General features: G+C 39.7%; 1 protein-coding gene across 2 annotated transcripts in view; it reads left to right on the top strand.

The window, feature by feature from the left end:
• The window catches only part of DIAPH2 (diaphanous related formin 2), a 686,654-nt gene that overhangs the window by 300,326 nt on the left and 362,202 nt on the right, over nucleotides 1-24,126 (top strand). For both annotated transcript variants that reach the window (XM_019536467.1, XM_019536466.1), the window contains one exon: nucleotides 5,908-6,037. In XM_019536467.1, coding sequence (XP_019392012.1) covers nucleotides 5,908-6,037 — 130 coding nt within the window. The remainder of the gene's footprint in view (nucleotides 1-5,907; nucleotides 6,038-24,126) is intronic.

Here is a 24,126-nt window from a genome sequence, read left to right as displayed (position 1 = left end):
CCACCAAAAAACAAAAAACCACCAAAACAATCCCTATTGGTATATTTTTGTAGTTGTCTTGACATGTAATTTTTGACACATTTCTCAATGGAAAATGTGTGCTTTTTCTCGGTGGTATTTGGACTTATTGGCAATTTTTGACACTTTTTAACAGATATTTCACCAGTTGATTAACCAAACTTTATTTGATTGGTCAAATAACCAACCCTACTTTGCACACACTGAAGACTTGAAAATCATGGTTTTTGTGAAGTGTTCATTTGGCTTTCACCCATTTTTATTGAACACTTAAAAAGGTTTTTTTCCATGTTGATTTTTTTTTTTTTGGCCAGATTCCTTTTTTTTTCTGACACTATGGGCACATCCACACATGCAAACATGTGTGCTTTCAGCTGCTCAAATAAAAGTGGTGCAAATCTGAGCCGGGGCTTTTTGCCTCAGCGCACGTGCCCAGCTATGCACTTTAGTGTGGGGCAAATTGTGCCACTCGGGGCAAAATAACCCTGCTTGGCTCCTCCCGGACCTGCAGGCAGAGGGAGCTGTGCTGGCTCCACCTGTGCTGGCCCCAGCAATATAAAAACCTGCCCTGGCCAGCAGCTCAGGGCTACTTGGCCTCAGGAGCTTCTGGGGCCTCGGCAATTAGTATTTATTTAGCCAAATAAATAAGGGACTACCCCTTGTGCCAAATGGACTGCTGATGCAGCACCCCAAAATCCACATTCTTCCACAATTAGAACAAAGGGAAGGGGGATTGATCAGCTGGATAAAGTTTTATTGCTATATTTACAATGTTAGATACATTGGTAGGCTTCCAAATTGCTTTATCATCATTGTAAAATAAATCTTAAATATCTGTATTTTGTAATGTTTACTTTTGGTTTCCTTATCACATGGTGGGTGTGTGTTGGGATGTGTGGTTTGCAAGAGGGGGTGAGAAAGGGGGTGGGGGGAAGTGGGTAGGTGTGAAGGGATGTAGAGGATGCAAGTCAGGGTGTGGGGGGGCTGCTTAGGAGGGGTGGGTACCCCCCATACATGGACTGCCCTGCCTGCAGGGTCCCAGCCCCGTGCCAGGGGCTATAGCATCCTCTAGGGCCCAGAAACTCCCCCCGCTCATGTGTTTATCAATTTAATTCAGTATACCTAAGCATACAGGGTTTAAAGAAAAACAAGCAGGATTGTAACTTAGGGGGATAAGGCACAGTGCCCTGTATATTAAAACATACAACATAGAAAGAAAGGTTATCTGCTTAATTCGCTCATACATACGTACTCATTTATTTAATTCATTCATAAATTCATTCAAAAGAAATAAACACACAGACAGTCCTTCAAGGTTAGGGTGTTACCAAGTCTTAAATTGCTCGGATTAGTTTGCCAGCCAGACTAATCATGAAGGATGGAGTCAGGTCTCTTCAGATATGCCCAAGACTCCTCTTTTTGAAGTGGACAGAGCGAAGCTTTGTTGTTCTTACCCATTTTTATAATGATAATTCTTCATACAAGTCTATGGATTCTGCTGAGTCAGGTGTGAAGATCATCCCTCTGCCCTGTTGGCAGGTTGTGATTGATAGGGTGATTTCTTCTTTCTTTGAGTTCTGCTCTTTTCAGCCTTTGAAATTCTTAGAGATGTTTTGCAAACTTTTTTCATGGAAATATTTTTGTAGCTGCTTTATAGAATTGTTTTGCAGTTCTTTGGCTGTTGGAATTGACATAATTCCTATCGTATTCATACCATATTCAAACAGAAATAAAAAATATGTAGAATTCCTTATCACATCCATACCAGACATACTGAAGACCTTGCATAAGCATTTTTTTCCTTATATTAGCCTATGAAATCATGAGACCAAAAGGTCAGGTAAACTTATACTGAGTAATAGGGGATTTAAAACTTTATGGTTATTTAATATTGGATATCAAATAGTAATAATTGATTAAAACATCATGAAAAATAAATCCCAGCAAGGTTAATCTTAATAGCAAAATAGTTCATTATAAAAATAGCAATATAAAGCAACTAGCAACATAAAGTAATTATAACTGTTGTAATACAACATGTAGCCCCAGCCTCCTGCTTGTTCCCTTGCTCGTCTCCAGCCTCGGGAGGCTGGAGTTAAGCAGGAGCTTGGAAATGAACAGGAGGCTGGAGACAAGCAGGTGACTATCTCTAGCTTGTCTCCAGGGGCTGGTTTCCAGCATCATGCTTGTTCTCCTGCTCGGTCTCCAGTCCTTGAGGCTGAAGATGAGTGGAGAATGAGCAGGAGGCTGGAGACAAGCAGGAGAGTGATCAGGAGGCTGGAGACAATTTAGGGATTCCCCCAGTCAGCTCCAGCCTGCTGGTTGCTCCCCAGTTTGGCTTCTTCCCCGCATTGCTCCCCTGCCTGGCTCCAGTGCCTTCCGCACTGCCGGCAGCTTAGCACTAGCAGCAGCAGTGATGGTTGGCACAACCTCCCCGCATGGTGCAAGGCAGCAGGGCTCAGCTCTGTTCACCTGGCACTGTTGCTGCCACATGGTGTGGCTGTGGCCTGGCTTGGCAGGGCACTGCATGCTGTCTGGCAGCTTGGGGGTGCTGCAGCTGTCATCTGGGGCTTGGCGCTGCTCAGCTCATTTGACCCAGACCTGCGAGACAGCGTGTGGCACCCTGCCAAGCTGGGCTGCACCCATGCAATGTGGTAAAAGGGGTGCCAGGTGGCTGGGGCTGAGCCTCACTGCCCACCATGCAGGGGGCTGTGTCATGAGGCCTTGAGTGGCCCTGACCACTGCTGCTACTGCCAGTGAGTGCAAGGGGCTCTGGCTGGGCAGGAGAGTGAGCAGGGAATGGGGGGAACAAACGGGGAGTTGGGAGAATGAATTGGGGCTGGGGCTGGGCCAGGTGGTGCTCCCCATGGTTCCCTCCCCACTTCTCCTGTCCTCTCCCTCATCCCCTACTTATCTGCCACAAAGCCGGGTCCAGGTCCCTGCAGCCTGTACTGCTGCTTGCCCCACATGGGCAGTCAGTGCGCTTCAGCACCAGGGTAAGGGCCAGCCATAGAGCTGCTCTGCCTGGGTACCAAAGCATCTCTGTGGAGAACCTAGCCTCCGGTTGCCTCAGGGCATGGTCCAGGACCTGTGCCCTGCCTTGCTTTTTCCCCCTGGAGTATTTCTTGACTCCTGGATATCCAGGTATCTAATTTTGCCCTCACGCTGCAAACATTTTTTTGGTTCCCCCATGTGCCTCTTGCACCAACTGAAAGAGGTTTGAGCCACGGCAAGAGGCATGCTCATGCTTATGTGGACGTGTCCTATGTGGCGTTGAACAAAGAGGTTTAATGTGTATGTGACAGTATTATGTATAGGATATATTCAATTACACACACATACACACATTTAACTCTAGCCTAAATCATTATGAATCTAAGAAATACAATATCTGGAAGGTTCTAAATGTCTGAAAACAGGTTTTAGAATGGAATTCTTTAGACAATTTCTTTCTGTTAGTTTTTTCAGTTTCAGTTCCTTCTTCACTGTTTAAAAACACTCAGTGTGAGATTTGCTGTTCTTGTTCCAGTTTGCCTGTCTTTGGTAAAAGTTCATCTGTTGTTCAGACCTGTCTTCAGAATACAGAAACATAATCCTGAAGATAGTAGAGAGGCTAAATATACCTATTATGGTACTTAAAGATGAAAGGCCTATTATGGTACTTAAATCTGTGGAGGTCCATTGGAATTTGCTCCTGTTGGATTTTTGCCTAAGTAAAGGCTTTAGTGCTAGTATACAGAGCTGTGCATTCAGTTCTGCTTTGTGTGTCATCTAACTTTAGATATTAAAGTTATAAGTGGGGGGAACCTAATAAAAATATTTGCTTGAAACTTTCATTTATTCCTCTGGATAGTTTAAAATACCCTAAAAGAAGATGCACTACATAAAGTGATAATCTAGTGAGCTACACTGCAAAAGGGCAAAGATCTTTGATGGACTCAAATATTCTACCAGTTCTATTTGAGCCGTGGGAGTATCCTTGTAGGTTGCACCGTTGTAGAATTCCTGTTTTTTGCTACCATTCACCATACTTGTATGTTACCTTAGTAGCATTTTATATAATTGAGTTAATGAGGGTTTTAACATTGTATTGTTCAGAATTTGTGCCAAAGACATTCAAATAGACAAAATACTAAAATTGATTTTAAGTATTTATTTTTTTTACTGCTACAGTCAGCTGTGCTGTCTCAATGGAAAAGGATTTTGCCTGAGTTACTGCAGTTTTACCTATTCTGTGATATTACAACATGCACTTTTTTTTAAGTCTTTCTGCTCATGTTTAAGACCTTTAAAGAGGAAATAAAACCAATTTTCCCTTTTAGGATTCAATAGTTTAGCAACTGGTTTTTTTTTAAGTTGGAAAAAAGCTTCTCTAAAGATTAATATAGTGATGTGTTTCTGTGTGCCATTACTGAACATTTTTTTCTTTTAATAATCCAAATCAATATGAGTTAAATTGCTCCTTAATTGCCTAAAGATTGTATATTTTAATGTCTGTTTATGGAGTGTATTCATTTATTCTTAACAGGGTAAATCCTGTAAGCAGAAACGCCTACATTAAAATGAACATTCGTGGGCAAGGCTGTCATCTGAGGATTATAGAATTAGAACTTCCAGTGATTTACAAAATGACAAAGCAAATGGGAGATCTTTATGGGCATATTTGTGTTGCTCTAAATTAATCCTGCATTTTATTTGTAGTATATTTTGAGGCATAGACATATATGAGTTATTTTAGATATAGTGGTAGAAGTAAAGGTGCATTAGAAACTTTTTACAGCTGTCATAGTACTACTTACCTCTGAATAAGTCTTTAAGACTTGTCTCTCTAAAATATTGTCCATCTAATATATGCACGCATTCTTAGTATTTGTATGAATCATCAGTAACAATATCCTCTACCTGTGCCAAAACTAACATAAACACACACACATACATGCTCTTTAATTATACATATACAGGTGTAAAGAAGCTCTTCTAGGCAGCCAGTTTGTGTCTGTTATACTACTTCTTTTGCAGAGCTGATCAAGTCATTTAATTCTTGAGTTAAACCTTTTTTCCCCCCCATCCAAACAGACTGTGAAGCAGTAATTAAATTCTACCTTTTTTGGCTGTTGCTTGAATGTGCAATTGATTTACACTGGTAAGAAGGATCCATAACTTATCCTAAGAACAAAAATTGTATGTCCAGAAACTGAAAGCAGAGATTACTTTATATAGACTAATTAAGATTAAAAAATGGGGTGTGTGTGTGTGTGTTTATATATGTACACACACACACACCTTCATATACTTTTTATTTATATAAAAAGCATACTTTGAAGGATTACTATGGGGGCTACAAGACAATGTGGTGGGGCTACTTGTGGCAGGGTAACCCCTAGAATACCACAATGTTGCAATCTCCAGAGTAAGGCAAGTATAGGGTGCCTCAAAACCCTAGCCCACACTACTTTGTGGGTACTCCTTGATTGAAGAAAGGCTAACAGACATACCCTAATGAAGGAGCCCTTGCAGAGGTGTTGGGAAGTCAGCACCAGCTCTAACTTATTGCTCTCTGGCAGAAGTTACAGCTATTGAGGCATTAAACATCTGGATTTGGTCTGGCCTTTGGAATCTGTCTCGATGTTGTAAAGGGGGGATGATAGGGCAGCTTCCACTCATCCATACTCTTACCTAGTCATATGCGATCTAGGTCTTGATGAGATGGTCGCATAGACCTCTTGCATGTACAGTATGATCCAGAAGATTGATGGCTGCCAAGTATTTAGAAATGGAGTCAATTAAAATAAATCTGATGGTGGATATAAGAAAATAGTTGAAAAAAACTAATTAATGCCTTCCCTCCTACCCACCCCGATTACTTCTTTCTCATCCTTCTGTTTACAGATTAGAGATACCAAATCATCAGATCAAAAAACAACGCTGTTGCATTTTCTGGCAGAAATATGTGAAGAGAATTATCGGGATATCTTAAAATTCCCAGATGAATTGGAACATGTTGAGAGTGCAAGCAAAGGTAAGAGTATAGTTAGCATACCTAGAATAATTAATATCTACTTTGTGGAATACTCTTAGAACATTTTATTTCAGATTGTAGGATTATATAAAGTGTGAACATTAATAATCCTCATGGATTATTCTTGTTTTGGTTGTTCATTAACCTAGGAAAAACCAAAAATACAATTTGGTTTGATTTTTAGTAGTACATGTTAATAACAGAATATTACAGTGAAGCATTTTGGATTTCAGGAGGGGAGCTGGCTAGAACAACACCATCATGAAAATAGTTCACATTAACCACTTTAGAGACTAATTTTATTGTTCATATATGCAACCACAATGTACACAATACATTTTTTCCTTATCAAATTAATTAAATCTCCTTACATGATGATTATTTAATTGATATTACGAGTTAAATTTATAGTGCTGTAAGTAATATCCTTGGACAGCTCCCCAGATCATTAGTTCTGTTGGATATTTTGAAGATTTTTTTTTCTGAGTATGACTTTTATAATAGAAATGTAACTGGGATTGTGAAACCAAAATGCTTAGGCACATATAGTCAACTAACTACATATTCATTTTTATTGTGAAGTTTGGATTCACGTGTATTTTTTTATTAAGAAAAGTGCTACCAGTGGTGTTATGAATGTTCATGCTTTTGGTCAGCGAGTTAATACAAAGTCACATGTTTAGTTAGTTGTACATACATTTAGTTTTGTATAACACACGGAATATTACAGTGCTGTGAACAAGGGAATGGAGTAGGTTACATAGGCTTAATTTTCTTTGTTCAGTCTCATTAAGGCTAAGTACAGATGGTCAAAAAGCCTGAGGGTGAATCAATTCATTCTTCACAGGTTAGTCTAAGCTGCATAGACTGAACCAATAAGTGAACAGACATTCACTTTTGATTCTGGCAATGCAGTCACATGCCTTCAGTGGCTGAAGCCAGAAGATAGCGGTGCTAAAGCACACCTCCCTGCTTGGCTGGAGCAGAAGCCTTGAGCCAAGACTAGCTTGCCCTCCCTGCAAGGAGTGGGGGGTGGGAGGGTCTTCAGGAGAGGTGCAAGAAATTCTGGGATGCTGGGGAACTGTAACTTAACTTGAATCTGGAGAAGAACTGGGACAGAACTTCCATAAACCCATTTAACCTAAATCAGTTAAGTCTTATACTACATCCATTCAGGTTTATCATAAACCAGTTTTAGCCATTTTAAAAGTGGTTTATGTGCACTGAAATTATATTGTTACAGATTTGAACTGGTTTCTAATCACTTACACTAGTTTGTTTGTCATTTCTGTTCCTACCTTAAATTGCTGAAGTGGATGGAACCAGTGCTTTAAAATAAACACACCAGAATACAGGAGACATAAGAGATTATGCTTTCTAATATTTCTAGTATAACAGACCAAATGTGTGCATCAAGCTTCAAAGAATACCTCATACAGCAGAAAAAAAACAGTAATTATTTCTATTTATTATTAGAGGTTCACTGATGTATTGGGGGCAATTATATATTGGGCTTAGGGGTACACTGGCCAATTCTCAGTGGGAGGGAGATGAACAGGGGCAGGGTGGACTCAGCTGCGCAGGATGAGTGGTGGCAGTGCTATGAGGGGTGGCTACAGGGAATGTTGGGGTGACCATAGCCCTCCAAGCTCACCCTAGTGCTGTCCCTGCTTCGGGCACTGAGCTCTGTTCTTTTTTCTTTCATGCTGCGTGACTCCTGAGAGGCACAAATTGAGGAAGCCATGTGCTCCCTATGCCTCCCCCAGGGGTGTGTGCTGCAGCAGGGAGCTGACTACCTTCCTCTACCTCCTGGATGAGCCGTCCATCGCTCCTCCTGCCCCAGGGTCACATTCACCACCCTGTCTGGGCAGTACCTGCCCCTGCCTCACTCCCTCCCTCACTGTGGGGGGAGTGGGGCAGGGGCAGGTACCCTTATCTGTGTGGAGCCTATTGCTTTTTGAGTGGATTTGTGGGCTGCAGCCTGTGTTAACCAAGTGTATTAACCCAAAATTGTCAACTGTTTTGGTCATAATATAACGTTCTTCTGTGGGAAACTACCAGGTTTAAGCAATTCAAAATCAGTTTTTCCCTCAAAATAGAGCATCGTTTTCCTCCAAAAGGCATGTACCCTCAAGAGCAAAGGGCTATAAAAAGTGTGCACCCAGGTGGCAACAGCTGTTTCTCTTCACTCTTTGATTGTAATTGCTTGCAATCAGGCAGGGCAATATGAATCGGGTAAATTGATAGTGGTGTTTGAGGGTGGGTTTTTTTGTTTGTTCTTTTTTTAAAGAAAGAAACATGAAAGTTACTGTGTCCTATGCCAGTGGTTTACTGAAGTGTCGGTCTGAGCGTCAGATACAGTGCTTGTGATAATTACTTTCTCTAGCATTCTCTTTTTGTTTTTTAAAATCATATTAATAATTTATGGTTTGGTATTCTTTTTTCTTCCAAGGTATTTTTTCATGGCTTTTATGCATGTTTTAGACTTCAAGATTGAAAACATTTGTTCCATAGAATGCGTGTGTGTGCTTGTATCCACATTGGAATATTAAGGGATTTTTTTTCCTTTGTTTTGTATGTCATCTGTGGGTTTTGGTGATGCTTCTTTTTCCATATATGGGCTGTTCTGTCCCTTTTAATATCTTTCTCTTTTAAGTTATGCTTTGTCTTGTAGAGCTTCAAAGAATACCTCATCAAAACAGTTTTGAGGCCCACTTTAATTGTAATATGGGTTATCTCCAGAAATTACATAGCACTTGCTATCCACAGATCTCCAGCATAGATCTTGTCTCCTAAGCAGTGAGTATGAATAGTTTCTGTGCATTAGGGGCATAAGTAGTTTGTAAGTGGATAGGAGTTTGTTGAATAGACGTATCCTTGAAAACCATCATCCCCTGTTTTGTCAAGAACTTCCCAAATATTTTGGATGCTATTGGTAATATACTTTAAAAAAATTATTTCTAAATATTACTTTTCTTGATATGTAAAAAAATAAAATAAAATTTAAACCCCTCAAAATTAGGTATAAATTCCAAATTCTAAAAGGTAGAAATCCCTTGCCAAGTCTAAGTGGGTTACCATGTCTCCTGTAAAAGGGCATAGTATTTTGTGAAGTGTTGATGAGAGATTTTTAAAATTCCAAAGTACTATATTAGCTTAATGATGGATTTCTTGTGTAACTGTTGAATTAAGCATGATTTATGCATGATTCATGTTAGCTTAAGCACGATTCATGTTAGCTTATGCTTCTGGAAATGTATGAAAAATGGATATACATAGATGTAGTCAAATAGGACCACATCTAAATTTGATTTAATGTAAAATGAGTATGCTGTGATCTTGGCTATTATCTGCATTTTAAATATTCTGAGGATATTTCAAAAAGTTAGTAGCAACCTAAATCTACATGACCCTTATACATTTTGCCTCTTCTGACTACAGTCTACTTTCCATGTTTTTGTTCTTCTGTCCAGCAAAAGGGGTAGCATGTAATTCTAAGTTATCTTTCACAGCTTCACAGTGCTTGCAATGAGCATACAGCGTCATTCCAAAATAATATTGTCATGTTTTACTTAAAAAAAACAAAAAAACACCAAAACCCAAATATTGTTTTATGACAAAAGGAAAGAAAATCATCAGTTGAAAACTAAGTGGCACTTTGCTTTCAGTACCTTTTATTGTAGTGATAGTCATTATGGACTTCATAAGGGATTTGTCTAGTTGGCTCTTTAATGCCATCTCTTTGTATTGTAGCATACTTCACATAAATGTATGTAAGCCTCTGAACTGAGAGCCCTATTAGTTGATTTGCTGTTGCTCTCAGAAGAGATGGGCAGTGATAGTGGAAGGCTCCTGAGACCATAATAAATAAATCTTGACTCTCTTGCATCTAAGACCCATCTCTAGGTATTATAAAGTATTTCAGTCATAGTTTCATAGATGCTAGGGAGGGACCTCTTGAGATCATCAGGTCCAGCCCCCCTGTGCTTGGGCAGGAAGGACTGCTTGGGTCAGATAACCCCAGCAAGGTGAGTATCCAGACATTGTTTGAAGATTACAGAGTAGGTGATTGTACCACTTCTGGGGAGCAGTCTATTCCAGACCCTGGACATTCAAGTTGTAAAGCTGTTTTTTCCTATGTCTAATTTAAAGCAGTCTTCTAGCAATTTATGATGGTTAGTCCTAGTCTTCCCTTGGGGAGCCCTGGTGAACAGACGTTCTATCAGTCCCTGATATGCGCCCCTTATGTATTTATAGGCTGCCACCTAGTCCCTCCTGAGACTTCTCTTCTCCAGACTGAACAGACCCATGTCTCTCAACCTTACATTGTACAGCCTACTCTCCATACCTCTAACCATGTGCGTAGCCTTCCTTTGGGCCCTCTCAATCCTTCCTTAAGTATGGTGCCTGGAACTGGAAGCAGTACTCCAGCTACAGCTTCAACAAGGCCGAGTAAAGCGGGAGGATGACATCTTTAGTCTTGTTTGAGAGGCATCGGTAGATGCATGCTAGTGTTTTGTTTACTTTGCCAGGTATGGTATCGCATTGGTGGCTCATGTTCATTTTATGGTCTATCAAGACCCCCAGGTCTCTTTAGGTTGTGGTGATAATAAGCATAGTATTGCTGAGCCTGTAACCATGTTGCAGGTTGTTTCCCCCCTGGTGGAGCACCGTACACTTCTTAGTATTGAACATTATCAAGTTTTGATCTGTCTGCCTTGTGACCGTGTCCAAGTCAGCCTGTATCCCCAGCCTGTCTTTCAGTGTGACCACAATCCCTAATAATTTGGTGTCGTTCGTGAAATTTGCCAGTCCATTTTTAACACTCAAATCCAAATAATTAATGAATATGTTAAAAAGCACCGGTATGAGTACTAAACCCTGAGTGCCATGTTGACTTGGTTCCATCTGTTATTACTCTCTGGGTCTTTCCTTGGAGCCAGTTTCCTAGCCACTGGAACATCGCATTATCAAGACCACAGTTCCCCAATTTTACTGTAACCCGGGTATACCCAAGGGTGTGCCCTATTCTCAATTGAATGGGATCGGTAGGCAGAAGGGGGTGCTGTCAGAGGGATGCCAGAATTTTAGGCAAATCTTTCATCTGTAGAGTTAACCCAAGCCCAAAGTTCTTAACTATATTCAGTTTATTAAGTTATAATATACATAAACACAAAACTAAATATCATATACCTATACTTACACAGTGAACACTAACCAATAACCAAGGTCAAACCCTAAATAACACTATTTACAATATCACAATACAATATTTCAATTACAAAATATAAGGCGCAAACATGAACAGTCTTAATAACATCTATTTCCTTAATATAGTCCCTGACCCATGGCAAGAGATAGTCCTCCTTCCAATGGGGCCCCTTGGGGGGTATCCAGGAAGCACCAAGGGCCCTCCCCTTAGGACCTTGACTAGGTAGGGGGGCTACTCAACCAGCCCCTTCTCTGGGTTAGCCTGCCCCAGATGTCTTTCCCCCATGGGACCCAAGGGCCCAATGACTCACACTTCCTCAGGTGGCGGTGGTCAGGGCACAGCTCGATGGGGTCTCCTCTGCTGGAGTGCCTCTTCTGTGCCACTGCATTCCACAGCTCCTCTCAGCTGCTGCACCACCACTGCTGGCTTCTGGGTGCTGGGTCTCACACTGCAGCACTACTATTTCCCCATACCCTGGCTTAGCACTGAGTGTTCTCTTAGCACAGACTGGACCCTTCAGGCTCTGGCCAGCCATCCTCATGCTAGGTGGCTAACCCAAGCAGCCTCCATTGCTCTCTGGCTCCCAAGGCTCAGGCCTGTGCACCACTCTGCACATTGTGAAACCTGGCTGCTTGCTAGGAGATGGGGCCTGAGCTGCCTCACTGCAGCCTCCAAGGCCCTACTGGAGTTGCAGGCTCAAGCCACCACTTGTGGCTCCCGAAGCCTGGGCTCCATGCACCGAACTGTGCACCGTGATAGACCCAAGCAGTCTCAAACTGCTCCCAGGGATGCGTCCCCACTTACCGTCCTTGTGCTATGTCAAAAGCCCAAGCAGTCTCGCACTGCTCCCAAGGCTGCTTCTCCAGCAGCAGCTTCAGGAGCCTTGGGCCTATTGCCAGCTGAGGGAGAGCTCCCCAGCTTTTCTTGGCTCCACTCTTCTTGAGTCCCTCACTGCATCTGCCCTTGTGCTGGGCACGCAACTCCTTTTATATGCTCCAAGGCTCTGCCCTTGAAGTCTTCCAGACCTGACAATTTACAGTATTCAAACAGCTCTGGGGGAGCTCTTCTCCCCCTCCTCTCAGGAAAGGGTCATGACTTAATTTCTCCTGCTGCCTCCTGATTGGTGGACGGGCTCCACCAATGAAAACAGCAAGATCTCAAGCGTGGAGCTCAGTCCAAGGTCTGAAAGGTGAGCCTGCTACATTACCATAACCACGTTGTGGGAGAGCAAGTAAAAAACTTTTTTGAAATTCAAGTATGTGTCAGCCTCATCTCCCTTATCCAGGTGGTGTGTTACCTGATCATAGAAGGAAATGAGTCTCTATACTTTATTTAAATTTTGGCCCTTAATGAAAAGACTGCACAAATTCAAGTTTAGGAAATGTACTGAAATGGATAATAAATGTGCATAGGGACACACAAGCTGATAATTATTATCAGATCCAAGATCTCCATAGTCCAGTATTGCTTCACTGATATCAGTTTTGAATTCTCCCCACTATAAAAAATCATTTTGAGTTTTCTAATACAATTGTCTAAACTGTGATAAGCTGAACTTGAAATTTCATGACAGCATCATGCTGTTCTGTTCAAATAGAACATTTTTCTTAAGTTCAGAAGGGAATGTTCATTATTTTAACACAGTGCCGGTAGTGGATTAATAGTTTAATATGGAAACATGCCTTTTATGTATTGGGAAAAATGTTGCAATAGGAAACTTCCAATTTTGTTATATCTGACAGTTACAAGTAAACAATAGGAAAGTTTGTCTCCAATTCATTTTGGATGCTTGCTATATAACAAAATAAATCTGAGCAACAGAACCTCATTTGAGTTGAGGGTTTTTGGGGAGTTTGGTTTTTGTTTGGTTTTTTCTTTAATATGGATACGTAAGTGTAAAAGACTAATATATTTCTCTGTAATATAGCCACTATCATAATCCTTTGATGCTTTGTGTACACACTTGACTTACTAGCCTTAGAGTGTTACACAGGAATTGCGCATTGACTTGAATTCTGCTCAGGTGATATTTACCTGGATTACCAATGTTTTGTTTGAATTGAAAGAATGTGGTAGAGTAAGGCAAGGGAAATCCTTGGAACTACATGCTAATAAGCCTCACTTTGTTTTTCAGAAAACTGATTGAGCAACTAGTTAACTTAGAATCATAGAATGCAAAGTAAAACCTGAAGGTCCTTTCTTCATAAGAAAAAAAAAGTGCTTCTGAACATCTTCAGTTTTCTTTAAAAAAGTAGATGATAAAATAGTATATCCATTCAATCTAAATATTTAATGTGGATTCTGATAAGACAGAGTGACTTATCTTTGGTTTGATAAGGTCAAGTTGATGCTATTAATGGGGAGGAACACATAGCAAATAGAGAAGTCAAGGCAACTTCATCATGTAGATAAACCTATGGGTGATTTAGATCAGTGGTTCCCAAACTGGGTCGTGACCCCAAATGGGGTTGCAACATCGGCAGTTGGGGTCACGAGATTTCTACACCCCCCAATGGGGTGCCAGGCTGCAATGGGGCTGGACCAGCTCCATGCAGGAGTCACCTGTGCAGTCCGGTGTGTGGGACCCAGCACAGGCAGGAGTGCTGCACTGTCATGGCTGTTAAGGTGCAAGGTGTGGCAGCGGTGGCAGTGCAGACTTGTACTTCCACTGCTGCTGAGCAGGCAGGGCATGCCTCAGCTTGGTGGCCATGGTGGTGCGGTGCTTGCTGGTCCTGGCCACTGGTCCATGGAGCCTCCAGGGGGAGGGCAGCAGGGCAGGGGGCCCCAAGCCCACAGCATCCTTTCCCACTTCCCATGGGCTGTGCTGCCCACAAGGGAGGGAATGGAGGAGGAGGGTGGGAGCTATGTTCTACACTCTGCTGTGGCTGCAGGTTGGGAGAGAGAGGCACTGGCAGGGCCAGGGGGCTATGGGTCAGGAGTAAGGAACCATGGTGAGAAAATGGGGTCACACTGAGGAAATGGGGTCATAAATGGGGTGGCTGAGGAAAAGGTCAGGGGGAAGTGATTTAGAGGCTGAAACAACCACTTAGTGAAATATGCTGATTATATTGCACAGCTTTATTGAGCCATAACTAGGACATTGTGTAAGGAGAATTAACTGTAAGCAGTTGGAGCCTAGACAGCACAGTGACAGAAATGTAACTTTGCTAAATATAAAATAATGTTCGTTGTTAGAATTTTTTTTAGTGTCACCTGTGAGATGATAGGTATTGATTTTGCAGGAATCTCTAAAGAAAAAAGTTCAGTTTACAGGAAGAACAGCTCTGTAGGTTTAAGTGAAACTTAATGCTAGGAAATTGAGCGTCTAAATTTGGAATACCTATGTCTTGTTTGACCTCTTACATAAATAGTGTAAAAGAAAAATAGGAAGGAGGAAGAGAAAATTAGCTAAGTTAAGGAAGTAATTACATTATCACTTCCAAAGGACAGGAGTTAAAGATTATTTGACTAAGTAGCCAATATTAAGTATTAAGAAAGGTTAGTGCAATAGAATAGATTTATCCTTTTGACCATGCCTCATAACATGACAAGATGGAATGTTTGGTGAAATTAAAGGACATTAAAAGTCAGAACCAAGAAAGAAAATGTCAAATTTCTTTTACATACTAAACGTATACAATTTCTCAGCCCAGTATGTAATTGAGACATATACCATAGCTGGATTTTACAAAGAACTGAATAATTCCATGACCACTATCATTTGTATCTGTGGAAGATAAAATAAGGTTAACCAAATATTATGCTCTGAAGCATAAACTGATCCTCTGTCAAGGATAAGGATTGATATTGTATTACATACAGTTTGAATAAGCTTGTTAGAAAGCTTATTCAGGTTTTGCATTATGGATGTCAAGCTCAGAGCTTTCACAACAAAGTGCTCAGAGACTGACTTCACTAACCTAATTGAGAACATATTTGTGTGTTAAAATCACATACTTAATTTTTCAACATATTTCATTTATGGTCTGGTTTAACAATGTAATAATAAGATTTTAGTAAGTTTAGAAGTAAAACTATATAAGAATTATCTCTGTAACCCCAAAAGTATCTTAATATAATTTCTTATTATTGATTTTATCTTCTCTCTCTTATCCATCTTTCAGATAAAACATACTCTCTTTAATTATCCCTGCAGCTGGAAAGTTGTGGAGGCAGAAACATTTTCTTACCAGGAATACATTTAAAGTACATCATGAATTAATATAATTAAAAAGCAGCTTTCTGAACCAGCTATTATAATTAATCAAGAAATGTCATTTGTGAACCCAGGAGCACACTCCAAACTCTCTTATTTCTGGCATGAGTACACAAAAAATTTTATTAACTTCTTTTTGAAGAGTTTATACCATTTAATTTCCATGTTAAGATTGTTGAGAATAACCGTATGTATCTTTACCCAATGGAAAGGAGTACGATTCAAAGTCATTCCAAATATATGATCATGGAAGAAATATTAGAGTCTAATGTAAGATTGGCTCATATGGCGGAAACAAGTATTCTCTGTACCTTGTCTAGGATTAGGTAGTTTACTTTAAGCTGCCTGAACCTAGTCAGGAAGTGGCAAATGCAGCTGTTTGACACTGCCAGGAGCAGTGGCAAGAAACCAAGGTAAGTAACTCAAAGTGGAGAAAGGGGCTGGTGAGATTGGGGTGGGGCTGGCAGTTTGGTGGGGGACAGTGATGGATCTGTAGGGGGATGGGTGTTACCCATTTGGGAAGGGGTGGGCCTAAAAATACAAACATGCTTTGTATGGAAGAAGAAACCTTTGCTTCCTCCACCCAGTCCTGTCTTTAGTTTAACATTTTTGTAATCAAGTTAATTTTTTGTTTTCGTTTGCATTTTACTGATATTCTTAATACTAGACTCCCTTCAGATTGTCATCTAAATCCATAAACTGTGAACATGCAACATGGATGAGAAAAGGAAAAATTTTAGTTTTGTGCGACTTTCAAATAAGTATTATTTATGTTTTCCATTAGTAGAGGGTGGGTTAGAATTAGTGTAGCCTAACCGAGATTTGAACAAAAGATGCATTATTTTTTGAGACCAAACTGAAGATAAAACATCTTGAAGATAAAAGATGAGCCGAAGGAAGATCAGATTTTACTATGAAAAGGTCAGCAAGATTAGTTGAACAAGCCATGCATTTCCTAAAATCTTCAATAATCTGTTTTTTAGCTGGTAGCAAAATCCTTGAACTTTTTAAAGATGGAGCTCTACCTAAAGATTTATGAAAAGCAAAAACAAATTAGAAAATGTTTTTTTGCTGGGAAGTGCTAGTGAAGGTGAATTTGACTAGTTACTGAAAAAAAAAATCGAAATAAATTGTTTGAGTAAAAAGTAACAATTTGGGGAAGTGTCTGTTACCTTCCTGCCAAGTCTGGAATGCCACCAAGAAACACCCTTTCCTTTTAGGCTGAATATACAGCTGAGAAGGGTCTTGTATGCACATCCTCCTGCCTTTCTCAGGCTCTCCCAAGACTTAAGATATTTATGCTGCTTAATTGATAGCTTTGGACACTGTGCACTCAACCTTCCCAAAGTAAAAGTAAAATAAAAGGGAGGGAATTTAACTTCATCTAATATAAGTGACCAATTTGGAAGTTCTAGGAAAGAACATTTTACCATTTTGTTTAACATTGTAAACCATTAAAAAAATTCTAAAAAAATCTAAGAATTTTTTGAACTTCAGAATCATTGTAACTTTTTTTCTTGATTATCATCAGATCGCCTGGAGATCTTTTTTTTTTCCCCCCTCTGGTATAAGATACTGGTCTGGAAGTGGGGTTGTCAGAGAGGCAGTGTGGGAAGAGGAAGGTTAATATCTATTAAAGAAAGTTCATTTCAATCTTAAATATAGATCAGCTATTGTTTCTCTATGATACAGGGGTCAAATCACATTTCAGCTAGTGGTGTAAGAGTCGGTCAGTTCCCCTATACAGAGAAATTAACTTTGGTAATGCATGTCAGTTTTCATGTAAGTGTTACAATTCTACCAATCCCACATTTGGGTTGGATTTTCTTGAGTCTGATGTGTATAAGTCGTATCCCTTTTTGTTCTTCATTGTGCTTCCAGACCAAGCGACTCAGAGCAGCTTTTAGCCCCAATTACAGTTCTGACTTTTTGGCCAAAATTGCAGGAGACAGCCTCCTGTCTGGCTTTCTTTCTTGGGATAGTGGGAAGCTGCAATTCAGTTGTAATAGACCAGTGCTGACTCTTCCACTGTTTCCCATTACTTTATGCACACTTTTCCCATAATACAGCAGTCATGGGCACTGTTGCATAGTTTCAGTCTTAATGGGACACATTTCAGGTAAAAGATTAAATGCATTGGCTTTGGCTATAGTCTTTCCCTGTAGAAAAACAAGTGTCTGTACCCAGTTCCCTCTGTGCAAGCTGTTGCCATTCCTTGTGCTCAGTTCAGGGTTTAGCCTCTGTCTCCGTGTTGGTCTGTCACTAAGTACATCTCTTTTGGAATGTTAGAGTCAAGAAAATGTTTTGTGTTGATTGTCATCATGATCATAGTGAAAGAGTTCCACACACTGTTCATAAAAACAGGCAGGTGTTTTGAATAATACACAAGGTTTTGTTCTTCTGATTTATGAAGATAGCTTGTATATCTGATCAGTAAGTTCTTATAGAAGTAAGTCTGGAAGGGACCTCAAGAGATCATCTACACCAACTAGAAATTGAACCTGTAACCTTGGTGTTATTAGCACCAGTCTCTAACCAAAGTGAGCTAAACTTGTCATACTGGAATTATTAGTTATGTGACTCTTTGGAACAGGGGCTTTTTATTTTACGTAGTACTTTGCCCAAATGGTGATTTGGTGTTACTACAAACAGGTATTTTACAAATAGGTTATATAAAATGTAGCTGTTCCCTTACCTTTTCTTTAACATTCCTACCAAGTAAATAACTCTTACTTGTTATACTTAGGATTATTTTTCTGTGAGAACTTAAATTAGTAGACTAATAAATCTACCCATCTTTGAGCTAGAATTGAGGAGAGAGCAAGAGTACATTAATTTGTACATTTCAGAAGAAACATTTTGAATAGCTTATACAATGATCCTAGAGGTTTATTTTTTGTTTTTGTTTTAAATCAAATGAGTGAACAACTCATTTCTTCAGTACATCTCAGTTTATAAATTTTAGTGAGTAGGCTTTGGATAGCTTATTTAAATTTAAGTTTTAAATTAGAACTCAAGGCAAGATCTGTGACTTAAAATTTGATTTTTGTTAGAAGACAATCATTTTCTTTAAGATAATGGAATTCCAATGAAATTGACTTTATGGTGTACAGTGAAATTACAGTGCACAAAAAGATTTTTCTTTGTGTTCTAAAAGCGACTAAATTGCTTTCAAGTCCATATCTGGAGGGGGATTTGAAAGAGGGTAGAGCTATGCTGTTCTCAATGGAGGCGGATGATAGAACAAGGAGCAATGGTCTCAAGGTGCAGCAAGGGAAGTTTAGGTTAGATATTAGGAAGAATTTCCTCACTGGGAGGGTAGTAAAACACTGAAACAAGTTACCCAGAAAGGTGGTGGACTCTCCATCCTTGAAGGTTTTCAAGACCTGGCTAGACAAAGCTTTGACTGGAATCATTTAGTTGAGGATGGTTCTGCCTTGAGGACTAGGTGACCTCCTGAGGTCCCTTCTGACCCTAATTTTCTATGATTCTATGATCTGGTTGGATTTTTATATCATATTTCTGTATTGTTATGGAAATTCCAAATAGTAAATGCCTTGAAGGAAGAAAAAAGGCCATGAAAAAAGTAGCTCTTACAAAGTTACTACCCACAGAGTATGTAAAAAATGAGGAAGTGTACTGTTTTCCCCTTGAGGATTTCAGATATATTTCTCGTCATGCAGGTATTTTGTTTTCACCTTTCCTACTGTGCTGGGCTTAGCCAATAAATGAGATTATACATTACAACTCTAAGGTTGATCTTGTGCCTCTTTCAAATTAGAAAACATTGCCTAAATGATTAGCTACTCGTAAGGAAAAATAATATGGAAATGTAAGAGAGAGAGGGACTTCAAGAGATCATTTACTCTAATTCCCTGCACTAAAGTAGGATGGAGTACAACTAGTATAGCATTGTATACTATAATTGTCTTACAACTATATCTTCTTCCCCCTTTTTTTTATACCTTTTAATGAAGGCTGTCAGTTTGTATCCTTTAAAGAATCCCTGCTGGGCATATTGCTTACTACAGTATTCTTTCATTGATCTACTTAAGACTACTTGTAATAGTGATTATTGCATTCGTTAGTGACTGTAAATTGGCCCCTTGGAGTGCAGTTCACTTTGTACCAAGTTATAGTACAAGGCCTGAATACCACCTATGTTCTAATACCAGTGCCATTATTTTGAAGATGTAAGTGCTTTGCAGACTTCATCTTAGCCCCCATAACAACAGGGCTGTAATGATCTTAATTGTAACAACCCAGCCTGAAAGTACTTACCTACTTATATTTTATTTTCAAAAGCAAGATATTGCCTAGTTTACTGGAGGCATTTTTTTCATAGACTTGCCGCAAATTAGCTCTTCACCTTCCCCAAGTGCCACTTTGATACCCTTCCTTTGCTTGATCTGCTGCTCTAATTTCTTCTTCCTGACCTGTTTTGCCTGCCTGACCCTGCTTCCTGCTCTCTATCCTATATTCTGCTATGCTTCCCATCCTGTCCCTGATCTGCTGTGTTGCGCCTAAGGCTTTCTGTGCCACTTGTGCAGCAGGTTGGCCACCCCCACCTAGCTAATATAAACTGCATCTTGTTACTCTTCGATGCAGTCTTTGGAAAGGACCCGCCTTACTTTCCTTCTTTTTTTCTTTTTTTTTGATCTCTGAAAATCCACATTATCCTCAGATCTCTTCTTAATTGGTAATTTCTGTACTATGGACTTGCTAAATTTCTATCAAGGTATTAAAATTACTTAGGCATTCCCAAGATGGAATTTGTATTAAAAATTTATACTGTTTGTGTAATTTGTTTTAACAAAGACAAAAACAATTTATCCCCCACATTCTTCTGCTTCCTACATAGCTTTTTTACAAAAATATGAATACTTGAGAACAGATCCTTAGCTGATCCCTTGACCATGCTCCCTCCCTCATCAAATTTTAAATTAGATGTGGAAATGCTAACCTTTTGGAAAGCACAATATTAAGATGGTTATTCAAATGTAAATGTTAGGACTGCACCTTTCTTTGTTGTTCATGTATTATATAAAAATATGTACGTGCTGTTCTACAAAGGTTAAATTAAAGAATTTAAATTAAAAAAAACAAGCTTGTAGATATTAGTTTGCATAATGCTTTGCATAATAATAAGAGTGTAGTTTGAGGATAACCACCATATTTCATTTTAGATGGTTATAAAATGTATTGAGCTCCATTAGAGGCCCAGAAAACTGATATAGGTTATTGACAGGTATTATATTTATGCCAGGAGCAATGTCTTTCAAGGGTTTTTTCCACAGAAGAGAACCAGCTGTCTGCAAAAGAGAGAGAGAGAGAACTTACTAACAAAAAGATCTCTCTATTCTTGTGATAGCTTGAATATCTATATGTTCCCTGAAAGCCTAAAAAGGCAAATACAGAGCATCTAAAATACCACCTACTTTCATTATTAACTGGTGAAACAAATGCTTAAAATATTTTTGAACATGTGAGTAATTAGACCCATTATATTAGGGAAACTTGGTGGTGCAGTTTCTTCACAGGATATGCGTTAAAGCCAACTACAATGAAAGTTAAGGCCAACTGTATAGAAACATCTGGAGTCAGTGGCATTAACTTACCTCCTTGTGCCGTAATGTCTTTTGTCGGTACTTTCTTTGGCCTGTTAAGCCTACCTAATGCGTATTTAATAATAATAAAATAATAAGGCACCAGGGTAGACAGTCTTCTAGCTGAATGCCTGAAATACAGTTTTGAATTACAGGATGATTTTAAAAAATCAGGAGTGAGGAAAGAATGCCCATACAATGGAAACAGTCAATAATATGTCCAATTTACAAGAAGAGTGATTTAAGTGAGTGTAATAACTTAACTATCAGGACATCTCCTTAACTGTGTGCAACATAAAGGTTTTTTTAATTTGTTTTTTTTTTCCTCAACTGCTGTTAAACTGTTTATTCCCATACATGGAAGAAATTGTGGAAAGTTTCCCTGAGTATAAAGCATTTTTTGTTATGTAATGTGTTTGTTAAGGACTTGATTCATTTTTACTGAGTGAATGGCTAGTAAAAGACATGAGAGTAATTTTGTTAGGTATAACTGACATTTAGCAGGAAGAATAGCCAGGCTTTGAGGGATGGGTTGGTATTTGTGTCATCTGGGGAAATCAGGGTTCATTTGCTCTCTGGTCTCCTTCCCCTCTCATCTTAGTGATTAATTCTTTCAGTCAAGGAATATTTTTCCACAAGTTGAAAAGGACTTCCTGACTTTTTAATTCTATTTTGGGCAAAATCCTCCTTGTGTTACAGATATAACATTTCATTTTCAGTTTAAGGTTTTGTGAAACCATTTACTGCAGTCAGTCACAATTGCTATAAACAGATACTGTACTTACTAGAATATTTCAGCCTTTTCTTAAAATGATTGTGAATTACATCTACATTAAAGGGTGTGGTATGGGATATACTTCTTCAGTCTACCTAAATGCAAAAGAACTTTGCTGTTTGTATTTGTTTGGCTTGTGGAGAGGGTTGAAAGTAGACATTGCTGTTGTATGTATGCTTTAGGTCATCATGGAAGAAAAACAGCTACTTGCTGGATGCTTGATTTGATTACCAGAATCTGGTTGCTATTAGACTAATATCCTAATGTTATAATTTTAAACCATTTTCAAATGGGAGGGGAAACATGCCACTCATCAGCACTTCCAGCTTAACTGTTATGTCTGTCCATTGCTATACCAATGTAAGAGCCCTGGCAGGCTCTCTCTTTGTAAAGTTTGAAGAGTATGAAGTTTGTACTGCTACAAGGTATAGAACACTATGGAAGGGCTTATGCACAGGCCCCTGGCTGAAGTGTGACAAGGTTGCTGAAGAAGTACCCTCTTCCATCATGGGGTGATAGGGGCTGCCCCATAGCTTCCTCTGCTCCTAGGGGAGCTGGACAGGCTTACTGACATGGTCTTCTGATCAGCTGTGGCACATGCTCAAGACTGGAGACCGCTGCAGGAACTGCAGTGTGTGATCTAGCAGTCTGTCTAAGGAACTTTAAAGGGGTTTTGGTATGCAATGCGGGAGGGCTTCATCAATGGTGGCAGGGACTGCCTGGATAGGAAAACTGCCCCATCAGACCCTATCACCCCTGCTGTAGTCATTTCCCTGTTTCTGCCTGAGGAGCTTTAAAATTGAGTGGTGCTAGTGCTGTACCAGTTCCAGTGGCTGCCACCACCTCCATGACAGTATGAGCTATTGTCAGTGCCCTGGCAGCAGGGTCCCCACAGGGCTTTTTAATAGTTTGCCACTGGAAGGGAGAAGAATGTAAGATTGTGGGATGCTGGGAGTCGCAGGAACCCCCGTAGAACCCACAGGAACCCCTATAGAAACGCATGTAACAGGACAACTGGTGCAAAGGTAGCTTTTTGCTGTTGTTGCTGCACAGTGGCTTAATGTGTGGCCGATTTGTTTCTTGTCCTGCTTAATTCAAAAGTAGGACATTCTGCCATAGCCCCAAGAGAACTAAACATATAATTTTAAACCTGAATGAAACAGGCCAGTATTGTGATGCTTGAAGTTGCTTGTGTATATCTTTGCAACTTGGACATAAATTCTGTAATGGGCTGGAAATTATCAATATAAGCACTACAATGTTCTTTCTGCTATCTGTTTCCACAAGTTCAATTCATTTAATTTTGCCAGTACCCAATTTTAATATGCCTATAGTTTGTTTATTTTTAATCAACCAAAACATAGCCCTGGTGTGTAGGAATTGTCAGTGAGAAACTGAAGATTGTCAAGTGGTAGAGGTACGTTTGGATCTTTTTACATTCCAGGGAACTATTTTGTCATTCCCAAACTATTGTTTGTAGGTAACAGATTGCCTGAGCTCCTTTCTATCATTGTTTGAAGACACAGAAAATTCTGTTTTTAACAAATATGTTCCTTTAGCTTGACAGGAAGAGCAAAGTATGAAGCTCTTCTTCAGCATTGCTTCTGTAACAGAGAAATGTGAGGACCATTGAAATGTTAAAGTAGCTCAGGATAGTGGTTTAACTTCTCCTTAATGAAGGAGTTAATGCAATTGAGGATTTAAATTATTTTTGAGTCTCACTTACACAGGCCATTCTATATTATGAAGATAATACTTTATCTGTTCCTTGTTCAGTTGACATGCAGAAACCTCTTCTTGGGGTTTTTTATTTGCCTGATTGTTCTTTAACTATGAGAAATAGAATATTACACTGAGTGATGCAGAGGATTCCTACAACAGAATTGAGCCAAAGGTGATGGGCTTTACTATCTTTTCGTGGTCAATGGGCCTTGGGCACTGATTGAAATTTTGAAATCTTCAGCATTTTGTTTTGTGTTGTATGAAACTGAGAGGAAAGGGGAATGGAGCTCTCCAGGACTGAAAGTAGAGGTATCTGAGGAGTAAAGTGTGTTTGGGGAGGAGTGGGATGTAGAAGGGAATAGGATGAGAATTTCACTGGGCCCTGAGGACAACCAGGAGGGTATCACTTGATAGGGGTCTGAGGAGGTCTCTCCTCTTCAAATAAAATTTAAATTTAAAAGTTTTTTTTGGTTGTTATGAAGACAGTTTGTCTAGCTGACGGTGGCGAAATGCCGGGCTAGCGGCTCCGGCACCGCTTAGGGGAGCCGCGGGCTTTGC

The sequence above is a fragment of the Crocodylus porosus genome, unplaced genomic scaffold (assembly GCF_001723895.1).
Source record: "Crocodylus porosus isolate Cpor-Errol unplaced genomic scaffold, CroPor_comp1, whole genome shotgun sequence".
NCBI classification, from domain to species: domain Eukaryota; kingdom Metazoa; phylum Chordata; order Crocodylia; family Crocodylidae; genus Crocodylus; species Crocodylus porosus.
Note: the sequence above shows the minus strand (reverse complement) of the source record. Positions and strands in the feature narration are given on the sequence as shown.